The sequence below is a fragment of the Cheilinus undulatus genome, linkage group 4 (genome assembly GCF_018320785.1).
Source record: "Cheilinus undulatus linkage group 4, ASM1832078v1, whole genome shotgun sequence".
NCBI lineage: Eukaryota > Metazoa > Chordata > Actinopteri > Labriformes > Labridae > Cheilinus > Cheilinus undulatus.
The window spans coordinates 53,938,303-53,963,287 of record NC_054868.1 but is presented as its reverse complement, the minus strand read 5'-3'; the positions used below and the strand labels follow the sequence as shown (position 1 = coordinate 53,963,287).

The 24,985-nt window shown below is 39.5% G+C and overlaps 1 protein-coding gene across 1 annotated transcript; it reads right to left on the bottom strand.

The window, feature by feature from the left end:
- Nucleotides 1-1,204: 1,204 nt before the first annotated feature.
- On the bottom strand, nucleotides 1,205-21,222 carry LOC121509039 (sialic acid-binding Ig-like lectin 12). Its single transcript, XM_041786232.1, has 11 exons — nucleotides 21,198-21,222; nucleotides 21,030-21,109; nucleotides 18,705-19,052; nucleotides 18,375-18,590; nucleotides 17,887-18,237; nucleotides 16,401-16,628; nucleotides 7,197-7,466; nucleotides 6,621-6,702; nucleotides 6,449-6,509; nucleotides 3,972-4,204; nucleotides 1,205-3,832 (listed from the first exon to the last, which is right to left on the bottom strand). Exons 2-11 carry the CDS (start codon nucleotides 21,082-21,084, stop codon nucleotides 3,760-3,762), a joined length of 1,917 nt encoding a protein of 638 aa, XP_041642166.1. The 5' UTR covers nucleotides 21,085-21,109; nucleotides 21,198-21,222; the 3' UTR covers nucleotides 1,205-3,759.
- Nucleotides 21,223-24,985: the final 3,763 nt, after the last annotated feature.

The following is a 24,985-nucleotide window of genomic DNA, read 5'->3' as shown; positions in this document are numbered from 1 at the left end:
TAACTGTTGATGACTTGAAAAATTTTCTGTCATTTGCATTGGTATGTAGAAAATCAGAGAAAAACGTTGTTTGCATAATAATGTGGAACGCGGTGTAGAGGAAGTGTGCCGGTAGCTTTTCAAAATAAAAGCAGTATGTTCATATGAAAGGAGTTTCTCCAAAGAAATGCTAAAGTGGGCTTTTACATTGAAAAGTGCGAACTGGAAGTGTTTTCATACTGTGTTTATCTTTATCTGCAACATTTTGAAACGTGTGGAAACAGAAAGCTTCATAAATAGTAGAAGTTGAACTACTTATTAAACAGACGCATTTCAGCTTGTGGCCTTCATCAGGTTCATCAAGAAACAGATTTCAAACATATTCTACCAATGTGGATGTACATATTTCCCACAACAAGGTAAATATAGCTCTGTATTTATCATTTTCCTGTCTAGATGAGAAAACCCTCAATGCAGTGTGCAATAGGGGGCAGAGCCCAATGTGGGAGATGCTCAATGTTGGGCATCGCCTCCTCAGCGCTCTCTTAACCCCTCCTCAGTGCCACACAGCCCTGCCCTTCCTATCAAACGTTAATGACCCGCTACGTTTTATAACATTCTTCATTAATTTAATAATAAAATCTGATTAATCTGTGTGTGTAATATTTTATGTAGTATAAACTATGGTGAAATAGATTTATGGAAGATAAATGATGAAAACTTCAGTAAATGTTTGTGTTCATTTGTAGCAGTCGTTTTATGTCACTAGCTGGTTAGCCTGCTAGTAATCCTGGAGTGAATACACGGTATAAATCAAAGAACATGCATTTTCCAGCGTGAAACACGTGAATGCCATATGGGAATATGATAACAACCAATAACAACAATATATATAGAACATATCCAAATGTTTTCTTTAAATGAGTAATTTTCCTTCAACATCTTAGCGTACTGTTTACTTCCTGTTTCTTGAAAGCGGGCGTGATGTAATGACGTTGGTCAATGGATGACGATGACACAATGAAGTATAGCAAAAGTCTGATTGGACCACAGTGAGCGGGCGGTGTCCAACGCTCAAAAGTTTAAAGAGAGGCAGTTTCTTTACACAGTCAACCCTGTTGTTCAGTGAACTCTGGAAAGCAATGTCAAAAGGTCACATCCTCATTACATAGAACAAAAAACTGTCATTTAGGGTGTGAAGAGTGTGTCATGTGAAGAACTGTTAGCTTGGTTGGGTCTGTCTGTGGTCAAAAGTGTGAGAAAAGTGCAGAACAAGAATGTGAAACTCTTCACTGTCAGTTTGAGACACAAAGATGTTTTATAAAACTCAATATAGTGTCAATGTGAAAACTTAGCTACAAGGTTTTTAATGAGATGTTGATAAAGGTTAATGTTGGTCAGGGTAAAGCATTTATGAAATGTTCACAGCGACTATTTTCAGGAAGGAGTTGAATATTTTTAAAACCACCGCTGGTGGTGCAAGGAAAAAAACAGAAGAGACCTCAAATCATAAAATTCTCCGTGTGTGAGACGTGCAGCGTCTCTGAGATCAGCCCTAACACTGGCTGTCAGTCTGAAACAGTGGTTACTGCGTAGAAACGGCGAGGAGCGCTGCGGCTAAGTGATGCCACAGTGCCAGTGCAGACCAAAACATGGCGGCCTCCTGGTGAGTTTATAAACTCAAATTACTCAAAATGCAGATATCTACTGAGTTTTTTAGTTCAATAGACATATGAGGGATACAAATATCTGTCCAACAAGATGAACTTGTCTCATCATGCAGGGTTTCTTTTAACGTTGAAGATCGGTTCACTGAGGCTCTGCAGCTTATCGTCTCTGGTTCCATCATGCTGTGGTTCAGCTTTTTTAATCTTGTGTGAGCCACGGTGACCTTTGACATTAAACTGAACTGGAGATTCCTTATCATTTATGAATGAAAACAAACAATAACAGTCAAATACAAGAGAGATAACAATATCTGAGAGACATTTAGACTAAATATTCACATTCAGAGGAATTATGAAAGAAGACAATCTAATGCATAGAAAGCTGTTTTATCTTACTGTTTAAAATACTATTTTAACCCATTATTCTCCTGTACTTTCAGACACAGAGCTCTGTCACTGTTTATTCAAATCTCAATAATCTAATCAGCTTTAATTTGAGTTTCCTGTTACTATTATCACAATATCACAATAAAACAATATCAAATATCAGTGCACCTTTATCAGCATTTTTCCTATAAAATATCAAACCAATACATCTTTGTAAACCAAGAAGCCCACATGCTCAACTCAAATCAATTCAACTTTATACAGAAACGTCTCATATATAAAAGCTTGAAGCACAAAGTGTTTCACAACTTATAGAAACAGGAAATAAAACAGAAATGAACAACAATGCATGGACTAAACCAAAACAGAATAATTTAATGCTAAAACAATAAAACAAAAAAATTAATCAACAGCACAATAAATTAAACATGAAAAACAGCTTAAAACAAAATGTTAAAAAGAGATACAACTCAAAATATTCAGGATATAATCTAAAATATATGAAAGTTAAAAACAAAGATTCTAAAATCCCTCCAAATCAAGAGCCAGATTAAAATTCTGCATCTTCAGTTTAAAAAATCGATTACTGACCCCAGGAAGAATAGTCCAGAGTGAATGCTGATGCTAATGGGGATCCAAATAAACAAATAATTTTCACTGTAAGAAGGTTCCTGATTCTAACTGCTGTCATACACGGCCTTTCCTGTGTTTCATGTTCTCTTTCTTTCCAGGTACTCTGGCTTCCTCCCACAGTCCACATGCTTGTTAATTGGTCACCCTTAATTAGCCCTTAGGTGTGAATGTGAGCACGCCTGGTCATCTCTACATGTCAGCCCTGTGACTGACTGTCGCCCAGTCCAGGGTGTACTCTCGCCTTATGACCACTGGGATTGGCTCCAGCCCCCTTTGACCCCAAATAGAATAAATGGGCTAAATAATGGACAGAATGACTTTGGATAGTAACAAAGAGAGTTCTGCACTTAAATATTGCTTTGTCAGCATTATCAAAAACTGGCACCAAAGCTGCCAAAATACATAAAAGCATGAACAAACAAATTCAGTCTGAACTGTTTTTCTAAAGTTTTGGTTTGGGAAAGGTGTGACTAAAAAAGATCAGATCAGAGTACGACTCATAGACCTTTCATATTTCTGATATTAACACCAAAAAGCAGACAAACAGTAACAAAGACTGTTGTTTAGCCTGATAGCTACCTCAGACTGAATAAAACAAGGAAAATAAAATACTGAACTTGAACAACCTCACAGCTTTAGAGAGATTTCATTAAATTAATATTGTTCTATAAAAGATATCAGATATTTTTAACATTCATCAGTGCAATTATCTACATTAAACACCAATAACCACAGAGTGTAAAGACTCTATAAGACAAAAAAACAGCTGTGATGGCAAAATATCAGAAAGGTCACCAGAGATTTTTTCGTGCAAATAATTCGCACAAAATCTGTATTTTTTTAACCTGTAGTGAGTCAATGCAAGCCTCCACACCAGCAATGTAATTTCACCAGCTTAACTAACCTTTTTCAAAAATAAAGGACTAATTTGATGCTTTATAACTGAACACAACAATCCATCCAGGTGCTCTGCAAGCAACGCTGGCCCCGCCCCTTCCTGGTTGAAGATGTTCCATCTAAATGAATGGCAGTAAATGGTAAAGACAGGTTTTAATAATAAATTAACTAATTTGTTTTTATTTGTAATTTACATTCATGCTCTTGGTTTCTTGTTGACCGTGCTGTACAGTTCAGATGGATCCTCAACAACCTCCTGACATCTTGATCTAAAAAAAAATAAAATTTAGAAAAAAAAAAAATGAAAAAGATTGTCACAATAATAAGAACGAGCTGAAACATAACAGAGATGAAATGGTGACAGTAAAACACTCCTTTAAAGCACAATTTAAAAAAACACAAACTCACTCTGGGAGGGAACGAGCACTTGTAATTTTGACCACAGAGTATTCCACCTCATCCTCCTCTTCATCATTTTTGGTCCTCAGTCTGTCGAGTTTAGTTTGCAAAGCGTTGGAGTAGAGAGGATCTTCACTGTTTCTTGAGAAGCTTATGGTGGCGTAACACAGTTCTCCCTGTTCCTCAGCTGGCTGTCTTCGTGCTGAAGCTGGTGGGTCATCATTAGCTGAGGCCATATTGAGCTGAGAAGTAAACAGAACATTACATAGGTAAATGAGTTTTCAGTGCATGCTGTTGAGTTGGTTTGATCCTCATCAGCTGGTTATTCTATGTACAGATATGATTCAAGAACTAAGTCATGTGTTACAACTAAACACTTCATGCATGTCTAGAAAAAGCCCAAAGCCACATCACTACAGCTTAGAGTGTTCAGAATACCAGAACTATGAGTTTTGACACAATACTTGTTAAAACCAAACTATACTGATACCAGTTTTTAAAACCAAGACAACAAAAATGATCTCCTATACACCCAAAACTTCTCAATTTAGTTTAGTTATTTTTTCATATATGTGAGCTTCACTGAACACTGAACACACACCAAAAGTCGATGAACTTTTTATAGCAATGACAGGAAAAAAACACATAATAAAACACACTAGGACCGATCTAAAATCAAATACTTCCTCTATAAAAATAATAAACCAGAAGAAATGTAAGTGTCTGTAAGTGTCTTTTCTGTATCTTTGGTTGTGGCCTCCTTGACAATGAGATGAATAATCTCTAGGGACTATCCCTTTAATAAATGTAAATTTCATGAGTGCAGGGCTGTGAGGCTGTCATCAGTCTGCAGGTTAAGATAGAAAAGAAAACTTGTAAGGACCGGGAGACATGGCTGTCTCTCTCCTCTGCTCTCTGTAATGAGAAGCCCCTCAATGCAGTGTGCAATAGGGGGCGGCAGTGGTGTGCACGGGGGGGGGGGGGTTGCCCCCCTCATGGCCCAATTGTTGAAAAACACGTGTTAAAGTGCCCTCCTGGGAGGCAAAATGCGCTCTAAGTAGCCCTCTTGGCTGGTTAAAACACACTAAACTGCCCTCTTGGGTGAAGAAAACACTAAACTCCAGAAGACCATTAGGACCAAGAAATACTATGAAACATTACTGTTGCAATGACTTCTATGTTGGGCCCTTTTGTGATCTATGTTGAGCCAGAACTATATCTCACAGAACCAGTTTGGATTATCTGGTGCTAATATGGTGTTAAAATGCACTAGCATACAGGAAATGGCATCTACTTCATTGAAAATGTTCCGGGGGAAGACCCCCACACATATAAACATGTCTAAAGCGCCCTCAAAAACACGCCAGACTTAGTGCCCTCTTCAGTGGCGAGAACGCGCTGTATGTGCCCTTTTTTTTTCTTTTTGCCCCTGCCCTTGAAAAACTCTGTGCACGCCACTGGGGGGCGGAGCCCAATTTGGGCGATGCTCAAGGTTGGGCATCGCCCACTCAGCGCTGCCTTACACTTCCTATGAAACCTGTGGGGTACGAGGAGAATAGCACCGAAAAAGATAGTTTGCAACCCACCTTTAAAACAATACTTAGAAGTGCTAAATGGAACAATGAGTATCTGACAAATGTCATCATAATTAAAGGCTTAACAAAAATATAGGTGGAATAGACTGACAGTTGAATTTTATGTGATTAAAAATACGTTTTGATTCATTGAATATTAAAAATCAGATTTACACTTTATATAATATAAACTACAGTGTAATATTTTTCTGAAGATCAATGATAACAACTTCAGTAAATGTTTTTGTTCATTAGTAGCAGACGTCTCACGGCGCTAGCTGGTTAGCCTGCTAGTTATCCTGAAGTGAATACAATGATTAAAGACATAGAAAATGCAAATTTGAACATGAAACATTATGCCTTATGTGGAGATGATAGAAAGTAAAACATAATTTATATCCACATATCTGAAAAAAAAAACAAAAAAAACCAAAAACAACAACAACGTATATCCAAATGTTTCATTTAAATGAGTAATTTCCATTCAGAATCATTTTCGTAGCGTACTGTTTACTTCGGGTTTCTTGAAAGAGGACGTGATGACGATCAATGTGATGATGACATCATGACGTAGACCAAACGTCTGATTAGACGACAGCTTGACAGTGGGCGATGTCAAACGCGCGTTGGTCACTGCCCACTATTGCACATTGCATTGAGGGTTACTAGTCTGTAACAGACACTAATATTAAAAAGTTCATCTTCATGAGATGCCAGAGAGACTTAAGAAAAAGTATTTATTAGCTGGCAGGTGAATTAAACAGTGAGGATAGAGGTTGTGATGAAGAGCATATAATCATAATACACACAATCCATAGAGGGTCAACAAGCATTATTGTGTGAGTTTCAGTTTAAATAACTAAAAATATGGGTCAAAATGAGTGATATGATACCAGAACTCCTGGTTATTACCTCTCTGTTATTGCCCAGCCTTCCTCCAGGCTTGTTGGTTTCTCCTGAGGATCTCTTTTTTCTGGAAACAAACATTATGACATAAGCAAATCATCACATTATTTTTTTTAAATAGCTGACTAAATTTAAGCACAGTTTCTGGATAAAATACCATATAAATTGGTCTGCTCACCTTATCAACAGGAAGATGGAGAGGAGAATGATAACCAGGAAAATAACAGTGACCAATCCAGCAGTTACTGATTTCATTGACCCTAAGAAGCAGAGATCAAATTCAAATAATGCAATCAGAGAATACATTAGAATCATATTAGCAACTTATTTCCAGTTTAAGAGTTTGTGGCATTGATGAGCACAGGTGAGAACAATCCAGCAGTTTAAGAACATGTCATGAATCCCACATGGTTTCCTTAGAAACTTTCTTAAGAACAAATTTCAGAGAAATCTTAGGAAGACATTGGTGAATGTGGCCCATTGATCTTTGGCCGTTTTAATCCATTCAGCATCGTAGAAATTAACATTTGTGATTCTGGCATGAATCTATTATTCTCTGCACCTCTGCTAACAGGTGTGTACTGTCACTGGCCTATTTAACTGAAGAGAATCAGTGTGTATTCAGGTTTGCTTACCAGAAACAACAACCAGATGTAAGGTAGAGTTATGGCGCCCTCTTGTGTTGTGAGCTTCACAGAAATAGTGAAAGCTGGTACACAAAATGTTCTTCCACAAAGACAGAAAAGATACTCACATTTGACATCAATAATGATGTGTGCAGATGTTCTCCGCCCCAGACTGTTCTCTGCTCTACACCTATACTCTCCTGCATCAGAGGACTGGATGGAGCTGAAGATGAGCTGTTGTTCACTGCTGAAAGGTTCAAAGTCTTGGCGTCCGTTCTTCTTCAACCAGGTGATATTAGCGGCTGGGTTAGCATCAGTGCTGCAGGTCAGTGTCACAGAGGAGCTCTCCACTATCTCACCAGTGGAGTTCAAAACTACAGAGGAAACTTTGGGAGCATCTGAGGAAGAAACTGACGTGTGTCACTCAGCAGTCATGTTTGTTGTTTTGTGGTCAGTATTTTTGTCACAGCTTTATGATGCTTACTATGGAGGTAGAAATGTCTATTTCATATTAAGTCATAACAGCAAAGTCTCTTCTGAGTAAATTCAAGATATTTGAGCCCTACAAAAGGAATAGTGCTCAGTGAAGGAATCCCTCATCTATTACTATTTGCCTCCTCAACTCAACTGTGTAAATCGATGGGTCGCAAGAAACCAGCACTTCACCAGGGCTCTCAAGTGCGAACCCTCTTTTGTCAGTGTTTGTCCAGTTAGTCCCACAACACCTCCAGAGGGCTGAACAGTGATCTCCAGAGCCACCACCCTCCATGCTAGCTCTCACCACCCACCATGCCAACATGGAGACATTATCTTTCCTACCTTTCTACCTGGCCCACACAGCCTAAACAGCAATCCCACCCTCAACAGACCCAGACTCTGTACATGCAAGCTCCAGGTAGTGACAATGCTGATACCACCTTACCTAACAACACTCATAACTGCAACTACAGAAAGACTACTACTCATGGTACAAACAGATGAGTGTAATAAAACAAAAAAGTACAACAGAGAAAATGACAAAGATTGGAATAGAGAGAGAGAGAGAGAGAGAGAAAGAGAGAGAGAGAGAGCAATAGGGCGAGGGAGGCAGAGCTCAGGGTGAGGTGACCTGCCATGCCTGGCGTGGCTTGATACACTACTTCCCCCTACTCTCTCATTTTCATGAGGGAAGACAGAAAAGAGCAGATTATGAGGAGTTAAGGGGTTTCATCAACCTTCATTCTTTTCCCCAGCTAGCATCAGTCATCCAAATCCACTGTTTGGTTGAACTGTGCCATCTGACATCTCTTTAACTACCTTTCACAAACTCTGTCCCTGCACTCCCAGCTCTCTAAGTAATGAAACACCTGACTTTGCAACAAACCCTCTACACCCCACTTCTGATCAACATTTCAGCTTTTATTTTCAGGTACTTACATCTGGATCTGATACACCACTTTAAAGATAGCACTGTATTGGGGCATGTGGCTGACAGGTGTGTTTTGTTGCCCAGGAGTGTGTTATTACATTGATTATTCACACAATAAATAGCACCCAATGTCTACATTCTGTAATTATATTTAGAGGTGTAACCAACATGAAAAACAGAGAGCTGTCTATGGGTGAAAAACAAGCCACTGTGAAGCTGAGAGAACATGGAAAATCAATCACAGACACTGCAAAAAAATTGACCATAACCAGTACAACCATCAGGAATGTCATGAAGAAAAAAAAAACACACCAGTGTACTCAGTAACAGTTGTGAATTGTTAGACCAAGGAAAACTTCAGCCTGGATGACAGAAACATTGTGAGAGATGTAAAGAAAGACCCTAAAACTACTGTTAGTGACATCAGTAACAACCTCCAGAGGACAGGAGTGAAGGTATCACCATCTACTGTTAGTGACATCATCAACAACCTCCAGAGGACAGGAGTGAAGGTATCACCATCTACTGTTAGTGACATCATCAACAACCTCCAGAGGACAGGAGTGAAGGTATCACCATCTACTGTTAGTGACATCAGCAACAACCTCCAGAGGACAGGAGTGAAGGTATCACCATCTACTGTTAGTGACATCATCAACAACCTCCAGAGGACAGGAGTGAAGGTATCACCATCTACTGTTAGTGACATCATCAACAACCTCCAGAGGACAGGAGCGATGACCCAAAACAACAAAGGAGTTCATCAGGGGCATGAAGTGGAAGGTTTAAGACTGGTCAACCTCCAGACACACCATAGAGCATTTTACCTGCTGAAGAGGAGACTCAAGGGAGAAACCCCTCAAAACAAACAACACCTGAAAGAGGCTGCAGTGAAAGCCTGGAAAAGCATCACAAAGAAGAATATAAGAGTTTGGTGATGTCAGTTGGTCACAGGCTTGATACAGTTACTGAAAGAAAAGGATCTGCAACTACATATTAAGTCTTTTTCACTTGAATCTTTTTAAAGTCTGTTTCTACACTTTTGCTCACCTAAAAGTGTGGCGTTTCATTACAAATAAAGTTATCTCCTAAGTTGTGTATCAGATCCAGACGTGAACACCAGGAAATAAAAGCTAAAATGTTGATTTCTTGTCCATTCATCCATTTTCTATACCACTTAACCCCTTTGTGGAGGGGTCGTGGAGGGCCTGGAGCCTATCCCAGCTGTCATTGGGTGAGAGGCGGGGTACACCCTGGACTGGTCGCCAGTCAATTATGGGGCTGACATAAAGAGACAGACAACCAGGCACACTCACACTCACACCTACGGGCAATTTAGAGTCACCAATCAAACTGATGCACATGTTTTTGGTGGTGGGAGGAAGCCGGGGTACCCACAGAGAACCCACCCATGCACGGAGGAGAACGTGAAAAATCCTCACAGAAAGGTCCTGGCCTGGAAGCGAACCAGGACCCTTTTTGCTGTGAGGCAACAGCTCTAACCCTGGCACCGCTGTACAGGGGTCTCACATTCATCTTTTTACAACAAAAATAAAGGAACTGGCCTCACCGTTCCAATACTTTTGGAGGGGACTGTACAAACCTGCCCCACTACCAGCCTCCCTCTGTCTTAAAATCATCTGATATTTCTTATTCAACTCTTTTGCATTACTATTGCTATCTTTACAACACTTATGTTCTTGGTTTCTTGTTTTCTGATCAAGTTCATGTTAAGACTAAATGTGAGTTCTATTTTATCTTATTTTGTCCATGGCCACTTATTGAGATATATCAGATTTCAGTTTTCAGTGACCATCTCTCACAGCTTTCATGGCTGGTGACTACGGACAGGTGAACATGGCGTTTTAGTGTGGGTTGCTTACCAGACCGGAGAATTTTAACTCAAAAACAGCTCAAATCGGGCAGCAATTTGTCAGGAACGGACTGGAAAGTATTTGTCAAAACGGATGTCTTTAGATCGGGCAACAAGACAGAGAGGCAAAGCAACTAAAACAAAGAATACAGACATGAGTGCAACGAGGACGCACCTGTCTGATACAGACACTGACGAGGAGGCTCCTGCGTGGGCGAAATGTTTGACAAACGCTTTTCAAAGCCATCAAGCCTCCATGAATACTAAACTTGAAGAGATCAACTCTGCAATCAAAACCCTCTCCAAAGATTTTAATGCAGTGAAGCACAGAGTCACCAATGCGGAGCAACGTATAAGTGCTTTGGAGGATGATTTTGGAAAAGAGAACACGTTGGTTAAAGAACTATCCAAAAAAGTTTCATCACTGTGCCAGTGTGTTGACGACCTAGAATCACGCAGTAGGAGGAACAACATCAGAATAATAGGCCTGAAAGAAGGAACTGAGGCGGATGATCTGAGTGGGCTGCTGGGCCGTGTGTTTCAACATGTACTGGGTGAGAATGAGCCGGCACCTGAAGTGGACCGGGCCCACCGTGCTCTCCGGCCTCGTCCGGATCCGGGGGATCCACCTCGCAACATAATTGTGCGCCTGTTGAGATGGGGTGACAAGCAGAAGATCCTGGCTGCAGTGAGGAAGGTGAAATCCCTTTCCTGGCAAGGTCAACCTTTTTTTATTCGACAAGATCTATCGGCAGAGGTGCGGAGGCAACGCGCTGAATATAATGACTTGATCGAAGACTTAAAAAGGAGGAGAATAAGGGTTGGAGTATTGCATCCTGCCCGGCTGGTAGTTACTATTGATGGAGAAAAGATTATTTACAACAACCCTGAGCTGGCACGGAAGGAGCTGCAGAAGCGGCTGCAGGGAGAGACCCCTCCCGGTACCAGCGCACCCGAGGCTGGCCCGGGGTGACTTTGTACAGTGAGTTCATGATGAGAACGGAGATCCTTTTGGCCCTCCTTTTTCCGTTTCTTAGTTTCAAAATGAGTTTATAATATGGACTACTGTGACCTTGTTCAATTACAGATATTTTAGGTTGATCTATGGTCAGCATATACGCTGCAAATAATTTATTAGGGGACGTTTTTTTTTTCTTTCGTTTTGTTTGTTTGTTTATTAGTCAAGAAAACTTATACGAAACTAAGAAGCAACTAAATGTGCATAGATCCTCTTTCAGTATTTAGCTGTTTGGAATTTAAGTTTGTAGTAGTGATTTCCCCTTTACGCATAGGCTGTTTACTTTTTTTGTGGGTCCCCCCGCGATTTAAATCCTACTAATCGAAATGGTTATAATCTGGTTATCAATCATACTGCGCCTACACCCGACTATCACGGACTGAAGATGATATGGACTTTCATCTTATTGTTAATTATGTTCAATCTGCCTACTGTGGGTTATTTTTGTTGTCTGTGTGTTATTTGGTATGTTCTGTGTGTCTTTGCATGTCTTCCCTTTCCCTCCTGTAGTGCATGCGCCTTTGCTACTTCCAAAGGGGGAAAAAGAGCCTATGTAGGTTTTATTTCTCTTATCCAATATTCTTAATGGCCATGAATAAAATTAAAGTAATCTCTTGGAATATAAATGGAATCCAAAATCCAGTGAAAAGATTTAAAGTCCTATCTCACTTAAAATCTCTTGATTGTGACATAGCACTGTTACAAGAAACACATCTTTCCAAACAAGAGTCTTTAAAGTTAAAACAACGCTGGGTGGGACAAATTTTCTTCTCTCCAGGTACAAGTGCCTCGAAAGGGGTTTGCATTCTCATTTCTAAGAAAGTACTGTTCACTGTCTTGGATGTGATCACAGATAAAGAAGGAAGATGGGTAATAGTCTCAGGAGAACTGGAGAAGAGTAAAATTATTTTGATGAATTTATATGCTCCAAATCTGGCACAGGCCAGTTTCTTGTCCTCAATAAATATCTTGCTAACTCAGTTTAAAAATGTACCACTATTAGTGGGAGGGGATTTTAACTTGGTAAGCAATGCATCAATGGACCGCTCAAGTCCACCCCTACCAGCTGATAAATCTCTCTCTCAAGCCTTTAAAGAGCTACTAGAGACACAGTCAATTATTGATGTGTGGCGCTTATTTAATACAAAATCAAGAGAATATACATTCTATTCAAAGACTCATAATTCCTATTCTCGAATAGACTATCTCCTTTTATCAAATTCCTTAATTGCAAATGTTTCAGACTCTACAATTCATAGTCTCCTCATCTCAGATCATGCCCCAATCTCAATAACTTTTTGTCCCACCAATGAAAGGAAATCAAAGCCTAAACACTGGAGTTTTAACAACTCATTGTTAAAAGATGATACTTTCGTCACATTAATTACAAAGAATATCAAAGAATTTATTGAAATAAATATGAACCCAGTAACTCCCATTTCAACAGTCTGGGAGGCATTTAAAGCAACCTGTCGGGGCTGGATTATCAGTTATGCATCATATAAAAACAAGGACAAGATGAGGAGGAAAACTGAAATGCTATCAGAGCTTAAAGATCTTGAGTTGAAACATATGAGAGAACCACTGAACAATTCTTTTAAACGGGAATTACTTTTGACAAGGGCAGAGGCACAAGCAATGTTACATGAGGAGTCTGCTTTTTCTTTATATAAATTGAGAAGGTCACATTATGAAGATGGAGAAAAGGCAGGGAAGATGCTTGCTTATCAATTAAAAAAACTTGAACAAAAACACTCCATTATTTCTTTAAGGGACAGTACTGGTATGATTACTAGAGATCAGGGAGTTATTAATGATACCTTTAGAAGTTATTTTTCATCCTTGTATAAATCTGAATATAAGGCCAAACAACAAGATTTAAACAATTTCTTTTATAAATTAATTTTACCAAAGTTGAAGGAAGAAAATAAAGGAAAACTGGAGGCACCTATCTCTGAGGAAGAAATTCACAACACAATTAAATCTCTATCAAACAGTAAAGCACCTGGTAATGATGGTTACACTGCAGAATTCTATAAGTGTTTTTCAAAAGAACTCATGCCTATGCTTTTTTGCTTGTTTAATCATGCTGTGGAGGAACAGATTATGCCACCAACAATGCGGACAGCCATCATATCATTGCTACCAAAACCAGGGAAAGACCACTTAGATGTGGAAAACTATAGGCCAATAAGTTTGCTTAATAATGATTATAAAATTTTTGCAAAAATGTTAGCAAAGCGGCTGGAAGAAGTTGTTACAAATTTAATTCATATTGATCAAGTTGGCTTTATCCGTGGGCGGCTTCTATCCGACAATATGCGAAGGCTCCTGCAAACCATGCAGATGGCTAGCTCTCTTCAGCATCCAGTGGTAGCAATTTCACTGGATGCTGAGAAAGCTTTTGATCGAATTGAGTGGTCGTACCTGTTCGAGACTCTTTCCAGATATGGTTTCGGTCCAAGGTGTTTACAGTGGATCAGAGCACTATATCAGGAACCTGTCTCAGCAATAAAGAGCAATGGCATGATTTCAGCTCCCTTTCAACTTTGGCGTTCTACTAGACAAGGTTGTCCCCTATCTCCTTTTCTTTTTATTTTAGCCTTAGAACCGTTGGCATGTGCTATCCGACAAGATAAAGAAATTACAGGCATTTTGATTGGTGGCCATGATTTCAAATTACATATGTATGCGGATGACATTTTGTTGACTTTGTCAAAACCTTCATACTCTATACCAAGAGTTTTAGAAATAATTAACTCATTTGGTAGCCTATCAGGTTACAAAATAAATTGGACTAAAAGTGAAGCCATACCTTTGAACATGCTTACACATTTTACAGATCTTGGATCTGCTCCCTTTGTCTGGAGAGCAGAAGGCATGAAATATTTGGGAATAAAAATTAGATCACCTATCAATGAAATATGGGACTTAAATGCCAAACCTCTATTGATTAACATAAAGGAAGACCTTAAAAGATGGTCTGCTCTGCCCCTGTCCTTATGGGGTAGGGCTGAAGTGTTAAAGATGCATGTACTTCCAAGATTGAATTTTTTTGTGTCCTCTATTCCTATGTTTATTCAGAAATCTTGGTTTGATAATGTCAACAGAATGTTCTCCTCTTTTCTATGGAATAACAAGAAGCCTAGAATTAATCAGAAAAAATTATCCCTACCAAGAGACAAAGGGGGTCTTGGAATCCCTGATGTTTATTTGTATTATCTTGCATTTAATGCCAGGTATTCACTTACTTGGGGCTATAAAAAGAGTAGAGACAAAGGAAGTTGGGACTGGCTGGAAGAACATCTTGTAAAGGTGAAGAACAAATTTGTGTCATTATCTTCACTTTGGTACACCCCTGCTCCACCTAAAAAACTGGACAATTGTGTTATTAAGTTCTCATGTGACATAAGCAGAGAAATTCATAAAAGAATGAACATTACAAGTTCAGCTCTTCCATCCTCCCCAATATGGTATAACAATGCATTTAAAGCTGCAGGGAGTCCTCTGGCTAATATGGTATGGTGCAATCACAATATCACAGAAATTTATCAAATCATAGAGAACAGAGAGATTCTGCCCTTTGAGGAACTTAGAAGAAGATATAACTTGAATACAAATAGTTTTTTACAGTACTCCCAGTTAAAGTCAATTGTTTCCAAATTTCCCAAAGAGTATTTTGATTTTAATTATGACATTGATAAAAAATTCAGATTTTTATCATTAAACAGAGGAGCAGTCTCAGGTTTATATAAGCTGCTGCTTCATTCTTCCCCAAACCCGAACTCAAAGACAGAGTCACAATGGGAACTTGATTTAGGGGTCAAATTTACTTCTGCAGAGTGGGAAAACATTTGGCGTGACATTAAAACAATCTCAAAGTCAGTCCGAGGTAGAGTAATACAGCTGAAAATTCTTCATAGAGCTTATATTACTCCCTCTAGACTTAAAAGAATAGATCCAAGTGTTTCAAGTCTTTGTTGGCATAATTGTGGACAAGTGGGAAATTTGATGCATTTGTTATGGCTCTGCCCTGCAGTCAAGTTATTTTGGACAGAAGTCTGTAAGTTAATTTCAGTGATCATTAATGTAAATATTGCTCCATGTCCATCTGTGTGCCTGTTGGGTCATAGAGCTGTACAATTAAAAACAAGACAAGAAAGGAAGACAGTTGGTTTAGCCTTCTTGGCTGCAAAAAGAATGATTTTGTCAAACTGGAAAATTCATAAACCAAAATGCTTCTCTATAGAAACATGGATATTTGAGTTTTTTAATCTTCTAGGCATGGAGCGAATAACAGATACACTAACTGACACTAAGTTTAGCTCTGAAACCATTTGGAAGCAGGTGTGGGGGCACATATCATCATCGCAAATATTGATTTGATTTCATCTAATCTGATCTGATTGACTCTTAAATCTGGTTAATATGAGAAATGCTGTGCTTGTATTTGTCTTGTTTTTTAAAAGGCTCTACCCCTGTATAGGACATTTTGAACCTTTTGACAATGAACTAAACATTTATTTAAGTATGAGCATGCACTGATCTCCCTTATATGTTGTGTTGTTGTGAATATGTTAGTGTTGTTTGTTTGTATATGTCAGGGCTTGTACCTGTGTGTATTGTCATAAATAAATATTAAAAATATTTAAAAAAAAAATCATCTGATATTTCTTATTCAACACTTTTGCATTACTATTGCTATCTTTACAACACTTATGTTCTTGGTTTCTTGTTTTCTGATCAAGTTCATGTTAAGACTAAATGTGAGTTCTATTTTATCTTATTTTGTCCATGGCCACTTATTGAGATATATCAGATTTCAGTTTTCAGTGACCATCTCTCACAGCTCTCATGGCTGTCAAACACATTCAGAAACTGGAAACTACTTTCCATCCTCCTTTCATCAATAGTTAAATCAATTTTCCTTTATTTAAATTTTAACCTTATATGTTTCAGATTACTTTGAGTGCAATTCTGCTGAAGTGTGTGTGAAGGTGTGTTTTTGTCAAGAAACAGTCGACTTAACTCACACACTGATGGAGAGGGAAATCTCTCATGTCCTTTTAAAGCACAGTAGATCTCATCTTCAGGATCATATCTGATTTTAGTAGTAGATTTACTCTCCTGGGCAACTTTCTGTCCGTTCCTGAACCAGACGTATGAAAGACGATCGGCTTCACTGCAGCTGCTGTAACATCTCAGCTCTGCCTCTGTGTGAGACTGGTGGGTTGTTATCTTCATCACCTGCACCTGTAGAGCTAGATACAAGGAAAACAAACTCTGCTGTTATTAGTGCTAAAAATAATAAAATAATGTAGAAACACATCACTGCAACAGCTCTAATGTTTATTAGTAAAATCAAGCACACCAAGGACCTGTGTCCTTGTAACCTTGAAAAGAAGAAATAGTGTTTTAACATGAATAATAATACAAGAAAAAACACCTGAGTCTTTATTTCTGACAACTGCCTTAGTCTAATTATGAGTGTTGCTTCTATATATTAGATTTTCCAGCCTTATTTTTTTTACATTTATTTGTATGAGATTTGTTTTAAACAAGATCATGGTCCTGAGTCCACTGCCCTCATTCTTTATTGGGATATATTTAAAGTGGAGTGGTCTCCTCTCAGTCCACCAGCTGTATGATGGGATGTCAGTGTCTGCACAACACAGTCTGAGGGAAATGTGAATTTAATCCCCTTATCCTGGCACACAGAGCCACATCAGTTACATCATGCTTTGTTTTTAGTCCTGTTTCATTAATATCCTGTTTTATTTTGTAGAGACCTTTCCTTGGAGCTGCTCCACAAATTAAGCTCAACATAGCCATGCTTCCTACAGTATTAGAGATATCAGGTACCATACGCTGAATATGAACCTTCTCTGTTAATGAAGGCTTTCAGATTGAATTGTGGGCTTTCTCACATAAAAGCAGACATTAAATGTGATGCTTCTTCTGCAAAGGACAAACAATCACAGCCTGCCTGATTCTGTCTGATTAAAGTGATGAAAAGGTAATTAATTAGAAAATAAGGCTGTTAAATGATTTCATATTTTATTCACAAATCATCTCAAAATTTCTAATGTTGATCAAGAATAATCTACTTAGAGGCACAATTTAAAATTGCAACATGTTCTTCAGAGTCATGTGATTTTGATGACTCGCCAGGAGGACAGGAAGTGGGGGACAACGAATAATAAAAAAAAAATGGATGAAATGTTACACTAAACAGCTCTACATACATTGAGTACGATCCCTACACTTTACGAATAAAGTGTTTTTTTCTACAGTTTAACAGCTTAACCTGGCATGGAGGAAATGTAAATATAAATTATTCTGCAGACAGCCACTTGTATGAAAACTTTGGCCCATCTTTGAGAAAAACTGAGTGTGGACACAAACCCAACATGTACTAACTTAAACAGTTGATATATAAACTAATAGTGACTGCCCAAAATCAATATTTCCAGTATTTTTAATGAACTGTGGTTGTGTTTCTGCGTTGGTCATCTGTACCTGTTACAGTCAGAGTTGTACCAGGTAAACTGGTCCCCCATCCAGAGCTTCCTGCTGTAAATGTGAAACGATAGACGGCTGAATCGCTCTCTCTCAGCTCAGAGATTCTCAGGGTGGTGTCTCTCCAAGACTCAGTGACCTGAACACGATTTACATACTGGGAATCTTCTCTGAGGTCTTTAGGTCGTAGGTCATGTTGCCCCTGCTGACTTTGATCAGATCTGAACCAGAATTTTGACCTGATGCTTTCATAACTTCTGTAAGAACAAGAGATGTCCACTGATGAGCCTCTGGAGGCGCAGATGGTTCTGTGAGTGTATTTCACTTTGTTACAGGAAGAATCATAGTAACCTGAAAGATACAAAAAGAGCATTTTAGATCAGAGTTGGCTAAAATTAAAAATTCTGAATCAATATATTAAAAATACAGAACAATACTTCATCTGTCAGATGCTGTTATGTTTGTGGCAGATGGTGAAGTAAACTCACAGTACAGAGGAGAGGGGAAATCCTCATAGCCTTTCAAAGCACAGGAGTAGCTGTCTTCATAAACATACTCGGCTGAATAAGAAGATTCTACTGCAGAGATTTTGTGTCCATTCTTGTACCAGACATAGGAGACATGATGAGGTGAAAGACAACTGCTGAGACATTTCAGTTCTAGCTTGGACCATGAAGAAGTTCCCTGCACCTGAAGATCTGGATCTGTGGAGGAGAAATAAGATTATTTTACACAACACTGTCAACAATCAAAAATATACAAAGCTGATATTTTTGTTTATTGTTGTTCTTAAATAATAAACATAGAAATCACATTACCTTTGACAGACAAAATGACTCCAGGGTTTCCTGTAAATCTGCCACCAGCTTGGTTTGTTATGAAGCTGAACTTGTACGTAGCTGAGTCTCTCTTCTCTACGTTAGTGATTCTCAGAGTGCAGCGTTTCCCTCCACAACTGTACGTCACATGTCCTGTGTACTGTGAGTCTGTTCTCACATCAACAGGTTCATTATTCTGTGTTTTAGTAAACCAGAATGATTTAGTAACTCTATAATTGCCAGAACGTGGATATGTGTAGGTGCAGCTTAGTTCCACTGTTGATCCTTCCAAGGCACAGACTTCAGTTTGTGAATAAGTCACTCCCCAGCCATTCTGACTCTGGACCACTAAAACACAGAGAACAGATGGAACTACAGTTAGAAACATGAAAAGATCTGGAGTTCCATTCATAGTGGAGATGCTAACAGTACTGGTACTCTTAAAAATATTTGCAAATGTATCAAAAATAAAAAACTGAATTAGGCTGCACGGTGGTGCAGTGGTTAGCGCTGTTGCCTCACAGTTCTCTTCACATCAGGGAAGCTTGCATGTTCTCTCCGTGCATGCGTGGGTTCTCTCTGGGTACTCCCACCACCAAACACATGCTTGTTGGGTTAACTGATCACTCTGAATTGGCCATAGGTGTGAGAGTGAGCGTGCCTGCTCTTCTGTTTCTATATGTCAGCGACCAGTCCAGGGTGTACCCCGCCTCTCCCCCAATGATGTCCCCGGTCTAAGGGAACCTAGACATAGCATGATTTTACTCAGACTCCACCCACTCCTAAGAAAGCCTGAGTTAACATAAATTAACAACAATTTAAAAGTTTGAAATCTTAAAGGTCACACAAGATGTTAAGTTTAACAAATTGAGGGAGTAACCACACACTTCTATGACTTTCCTAAATACTCACTTGACTCTCAGAATACTACACACAGAGCAAACAACACACAGGCTGCAGCAGCAGGTATTTGTAGACTTGCTGGAGTCTCTTAGGTGGCTGCAAACTCTGCAGCAGCCAATCAGCCTCAGCACCAGGACCTAATGCCACACACACACACACACACACACACACACCCACCCACACACACAATTTCACACCAGCTGACACAGACACACTCACACTCGGAGAGGAGGCAAAGCTGCATTTACAAACAAACACTACAAAAATATGAGCCTGGATCATCACACTCCCCACAGGATCTCTGGAGATCAGGTTCTTGCTCTCCTCTCTTACTGAGGACCTTCTCCCCCCTATTCCTCAGTCTGGTCAGATGACCAGATCTTGGAAGAGTCCTGTTTGTGCCAAACTTCCTCCATTTCAGAATCATGGAGGCCACTGTGCTCTTGGGAACCTTCAGTTCAACAGAATTCATTTGCAGCCTTCTCCAGATCTGTGCCTGTCAACAATCCTGTCTCTGAGCTCTGCAGCTCCTCTGACCTCATGGCTTGGTTTCTGCTCTGATATCATTGTCAGCTGTGAGGCCTTCTATAGAGAGGTGTGAGCCTTTAGAATCTCGTCCAATCAGGTTAATTTAGCACAGGTGGACTCCAGTCAAGGTGTAGAAACATCTCAGCAAAGATCAGAGAACTACAGTGTTGTTGAAAAGGGTCTGAATACTAATGTCAGTGTGATATTTCAGTTTTTTTAATACATTTGCAAAATAAATAAATAAACTCTGAACTTTGTCATGATGAGGTATTAAGTGTAGATTTATGAGTTTTTGACTGTAGCATCAGGCTGAAACATAAGAAAACTGAAAAAAGAGAAGAGGGTCTGAATGTTGCCCCTGACTAAAACTAAGACTACGTCTAAAAAAGCTGCTAAAGTTAACACTGCATTGAATGTGAACGAGAAAACAGCTTAATGAGAGTCTAGGCGTTTCCTCACCATTCAGTCTGGTGTCTAAATGTGCTGAGGCTTCATAAAAAACTGTGAAACTGTTTTGTTGAGATGATAAGGGCACTGATCTGTTAAAAGTTTGGTTCCTTTTTTTGTGGTTCTTTTTACTGTTATAAAGGAAATGCAGCAACTTTAAATTACTGAATCTTTTAAATGCATCACTTACAGCACAAGTCATAAAAACCCACTCTTACTGTACAATGATAAAAACACTTTTGATATTTATAAAAAAAGATGTTTGACAACTTTAAACTCAGTAAGATGTGGAAACATGATGATACAAAAACACACTTGAGAAAAAATAAATCACTGCACACATGAAGAACACACACAGATCTACTAAAGCTCTCATTCTGAGCCTTCACTTCTAAAATACACACAAACACTTCAATTCTGCTCTGAATGAATGATTGAATACAGTACCTGGCACAGAGAGAAGAAAGATAACCAGTCCAGTCACTGCTGCTCTCACAGTCATGGCTGCTCCTCTTCTCCCTGTTTGACTGCAGAAATACAGAATAAGACACTGGCAGAAGGACTGAACATGACCTGAGTCAATAAATAATCACATCAATAACTAAGTCTGCTTACAACAGGGAGGAGATGTTCACTCTGCAGCAAATGATCCTCTGTGGTCATCAGAAGGCAGAAGTCAAGCTGTTAAAGTGAACCACTCCCTTCCTCTTTCACACTGTTGACTGATAATGAGATGCTGCAGGACCTACAAGGCTTGATCTTCATGGTCGCCCTCTTGAGATTCTTACTGAGCCCCTCTAGTAGCTTTGTTGTACATGGGACTGTTGTGGTCATTCCTGTCCTGGTTGGTGAAAGGTGCATCCCATCCTGCCATCATTTTCCTCCTAAAGCCAATCTGGAAGCTCTAATAATAACGTCATCACCACTGTGAATGCTAGCAGGGCAGATAGTGCATCCTGCCATTAGATCAGTCACCACTGTTTGCTGGTAGGGCTTTTTGGTGGGACATATGGAGAGGAGAGAGTAGGGTAGACAGAAGAGAGATATTTGGTTGGAGCACTGAGGACTGGAGATGCCACATGGCTCTTGCTCTTCTGACTGAGCTAAAATATAAAAGTCCAGCCCTTCCCAAACGTTTTCTATGGGAGCTTTCCCTCATGAATGTCAAATATACTCATGCATATGAGTCGATCTGACGTGTCAGGTTTGCTGTTTCCTGCTGACAGGGCTTTAAGTTTCAACTTTAGTGTCCTTCAGTTCTCAAACTGTAATCAGCTGAGTCTGAGCAACTCAATTTTCTATTTGGCTTTTAGAGAGTTTGGATACATTTTTGGCTGAGATTTGAAAAATAAAGTTTTTTTAGAACCATCCCCTAGCTTCTGCTTGGACTTTGTCTCTAAAACTGCTGGAGTAACCGCACACACTTTCTGGGATTTAAATTGTTTTTCCTTTTATGAGTGGAATATAGAGGGTGCCGATTCTGGAGAGGAGGGTATTTCTCCTGACCTTGTAAGGCCCCCCTAGGTGAGTTTCTAGAATCAGCACGACTCAATCTCTCACTTCAACTACTGAAATACATCCATAACAATGCACACATAAAAGGGAGGATGGTTAGAGCGGTAGAGATAACTTGATGCTCTGAGGCAGGAAACCACAAACCCAGACACTTCTGCATGTATGAGTGAGTGAGGAAAATAGCTGCAGATATGAGTCAGACAAGTTTCAATGTTCTTTGTAACTTTTTAAATCTCAGTATCTATCCTGGAGCTTGCATACCCCCCCCCCCCCCCCACCCACTTCCAGGACTTCCTCTGCAACCAAGCCTTGGTGGAATCTGAGGTATGCTTGGGATCATGGTCCTGTTGGAAGGTGGAATGATGCCCAAGCTTCCTCACAGACGGCATGATATTTCTTCCTAGATTTCAAAGTACTTTGATGATTCTATTATGAGATTCAGGATAAAATACTGAGTATTGAAAAGTTACAAGGACTGTTTTAATCCTGTCTGACTTCAGTCTGCAGCTCCTCACTCATTTGTATCTGCTGTAGTGTTAGGGCTTGTGGTTTCCTGCACCTAGCAGGCAGCAAGAACTCTGAGCTTCAACATAACTCTACATCTCTAAGCCCCTCCCTTTAGTGTGTAAGAATGAACCTGCTGGATGTTAGAAAGAACAGAGAGAGAAGCCGTGTCAACCCTTGAGACTCACATAGGGGAGAGTGGGGTGAGATGTGCCAGTTTTTACTTAAAGTGACTTTAAAGTGAGGCCATGACAGTAATGCCTCCAACTTACAGTCATGGACGAAAATGTTGGCACCCCTAGAAGTTTTCCAGAAAATACATCATTTCTCCCAGAAATTGTTGTAATCAACAAATGTTTTGGTATACATGTGTTTATTGCCTTTATGTGCAGTGGAACAACACAAAAAATCCAAAGGAAAAAGACAACATTGACATAATTTTACACAAAACTCAAAAAATGGGCGGGACAAAATTGTTGGCACCCTCAACTTAATATTTGGTTGCACACCCTTGGGAAAAAATAACTGAAACCAATCACTTCCTATAACCATCAACAAGCTTCTTACACCTCTCTACTGGAATTTTGGACCACTCTTCTTTTGCAAACTGCTCCAGGTCTCTCAGATTTGAAGGGTCTCTTCTTGCAACAGCAGTTTTGAGATCTCTTCATAGGTGTTCAATGGGATTTAGATCTGGACTCATTGCTGCCACTTCAGAACTCTCCAGCTTTGTCTCCAACCATTTCTTGGTGCTTTCTGAGGTATGTTTGGGGTCATTGTCCTGCTGGAACACCCATGACCTCTGACGCAGACCCAACTTTCTGACACTAGGCCCTACATTGCGGCCCAAAATTTTTTGATAGTCTCCAGATTTCATGATTCCTTGCACACAGTCAAGGCACCCAGTGCCAGAGGCAGCAAAACAACCCCAAAACATCCTTGAAGCTCCACCATGTTTGACTGTAGGTACTGTGTTCTTTTCTTTGTAGGCCTCATTCTGTTTTCTGTAAACAGTAGAATGACGTGTTTTTCCAAAAAGCTCTACCTTAGTCTCATCTGTCCACAAAATGTTCTCCCAGAAGGATTGAGGCTTACTCAGGTACATTTTTGCAAACTCCAGTCTGGCTTTTTTATGTCTCTTTGTCAGCAGTGGGGTTCTCCTCGGTCTCCTGCCATAGCGCTTCATCTCATTCAGATGACCACGTATGGTCCCAGCTGACACTTTTGCACCCTGAGTCTGCAGGACAGCCTGAATTTGTGTGGAAGTTGACTGAGGATGTTTATCCACCATTCCAGCTATCCTGCGTTCATTCTTTTGTCTGTTTTTCTCTTCTATCCACGTCCAGGGAGATTAGCCACAGCTCCATGGTTATAAACTTCTTGATTATATTACACACAGTGGACAAAGGAATTTCTAGATCTCTGGAGATGGTCTTGTAACCTCGAGATTGTTCATATTTTTCCACAATTTTGCTTCTTAAGTCCTCAGACAATTCTGGGCTCTTCTTTCTCTCCTCCATGCTTGGTGTGACACACACAGGCACACAACACAAAGGTTGAGTCAACTTTTAGACATTCTAACTGGCTTCAGGTGTGATTTCTAGATTGCCAGCACCTGTTACTGCCACAGGTGAGTTTAAATGAGCATCACATGCTGGAAATAAAATGATTTACCCACAGTTTTAAAAGGGTGCCAACAATTTTGTCCGGCCCATTTTTTGAGTTTTGTGTAAAATTATGTCAGTTTTGGCTTTTTTCTTCAAATTTTTTCTATTGCTCTAATGCACAAAAAGGCAATAAACATGTATATGCCAAAAACATTTGTAACTGCAAAAATTTCTGGGAGAAATGGTGTATTTTCTGGAAAAATTCCAGGGGTGCCAACATTTTCGTCCATGACTCTAAGTACGTACATATATTTCAGGATGTGGTGCATCCCTGGGAACAATAACTCTGGATCTGAAATAAACTGTTTAAGAAATATAGCTTTCAGAAAAAAAAAGTGGTCTCATGGCACAACTTGTCCCCGGAGCGGGGTAAGTTGTGCCTTTGGTTAGAATATGTTGGGGTAAATTGTGCCAGTGATTATTCCTGTATCCAGATGGTGATCTGGATCAGTCCAAAAATCTGTTCTTCCTTTTGCCATTTCTGACATTTCCTGAAAATGTCATCAAAATCTATCCAGAACCTTTTGAGTTATGTTGCTAACAAACAAACTAAAAAACTAACAAATGGACCTGATCACATAACCTCCTTGGCAGAGGTAATAATTATCACAGCCAGCCACAAGGGGGCAACTGAGTATTTTAGTTGAATATTTCTGAAGCCAGAAGTTGACATAGACAGTGGCAGTTTTATCAGGAATGGACTGATAAATTTGTGTT

Bases quoted from the DNA above. Each gene is read 5' to 3' on its own strand.
- LOC121509039 (XM_041786232.1), bottom strand. From the start codon at position 21,084: ATGACTGTGAGAGCAGCAGTGACTGGACTGGTTATCTTTCTTCTCTCT. The intron at 6,703-7,196 runs GTGAGTATCTTT...TCTGCTTCTTAG, and splicing joins CATCATTATTGATGTCAAAT to GGTCAATGAAATCAGTAACT. The intron at 4,205-6,448 runs GTAATAACCAGG...TTTACTTCTCAG, and splicing joins GGCTGGGCAATAACAGAGAG to CTCAATATGGCCTCAGCTAA.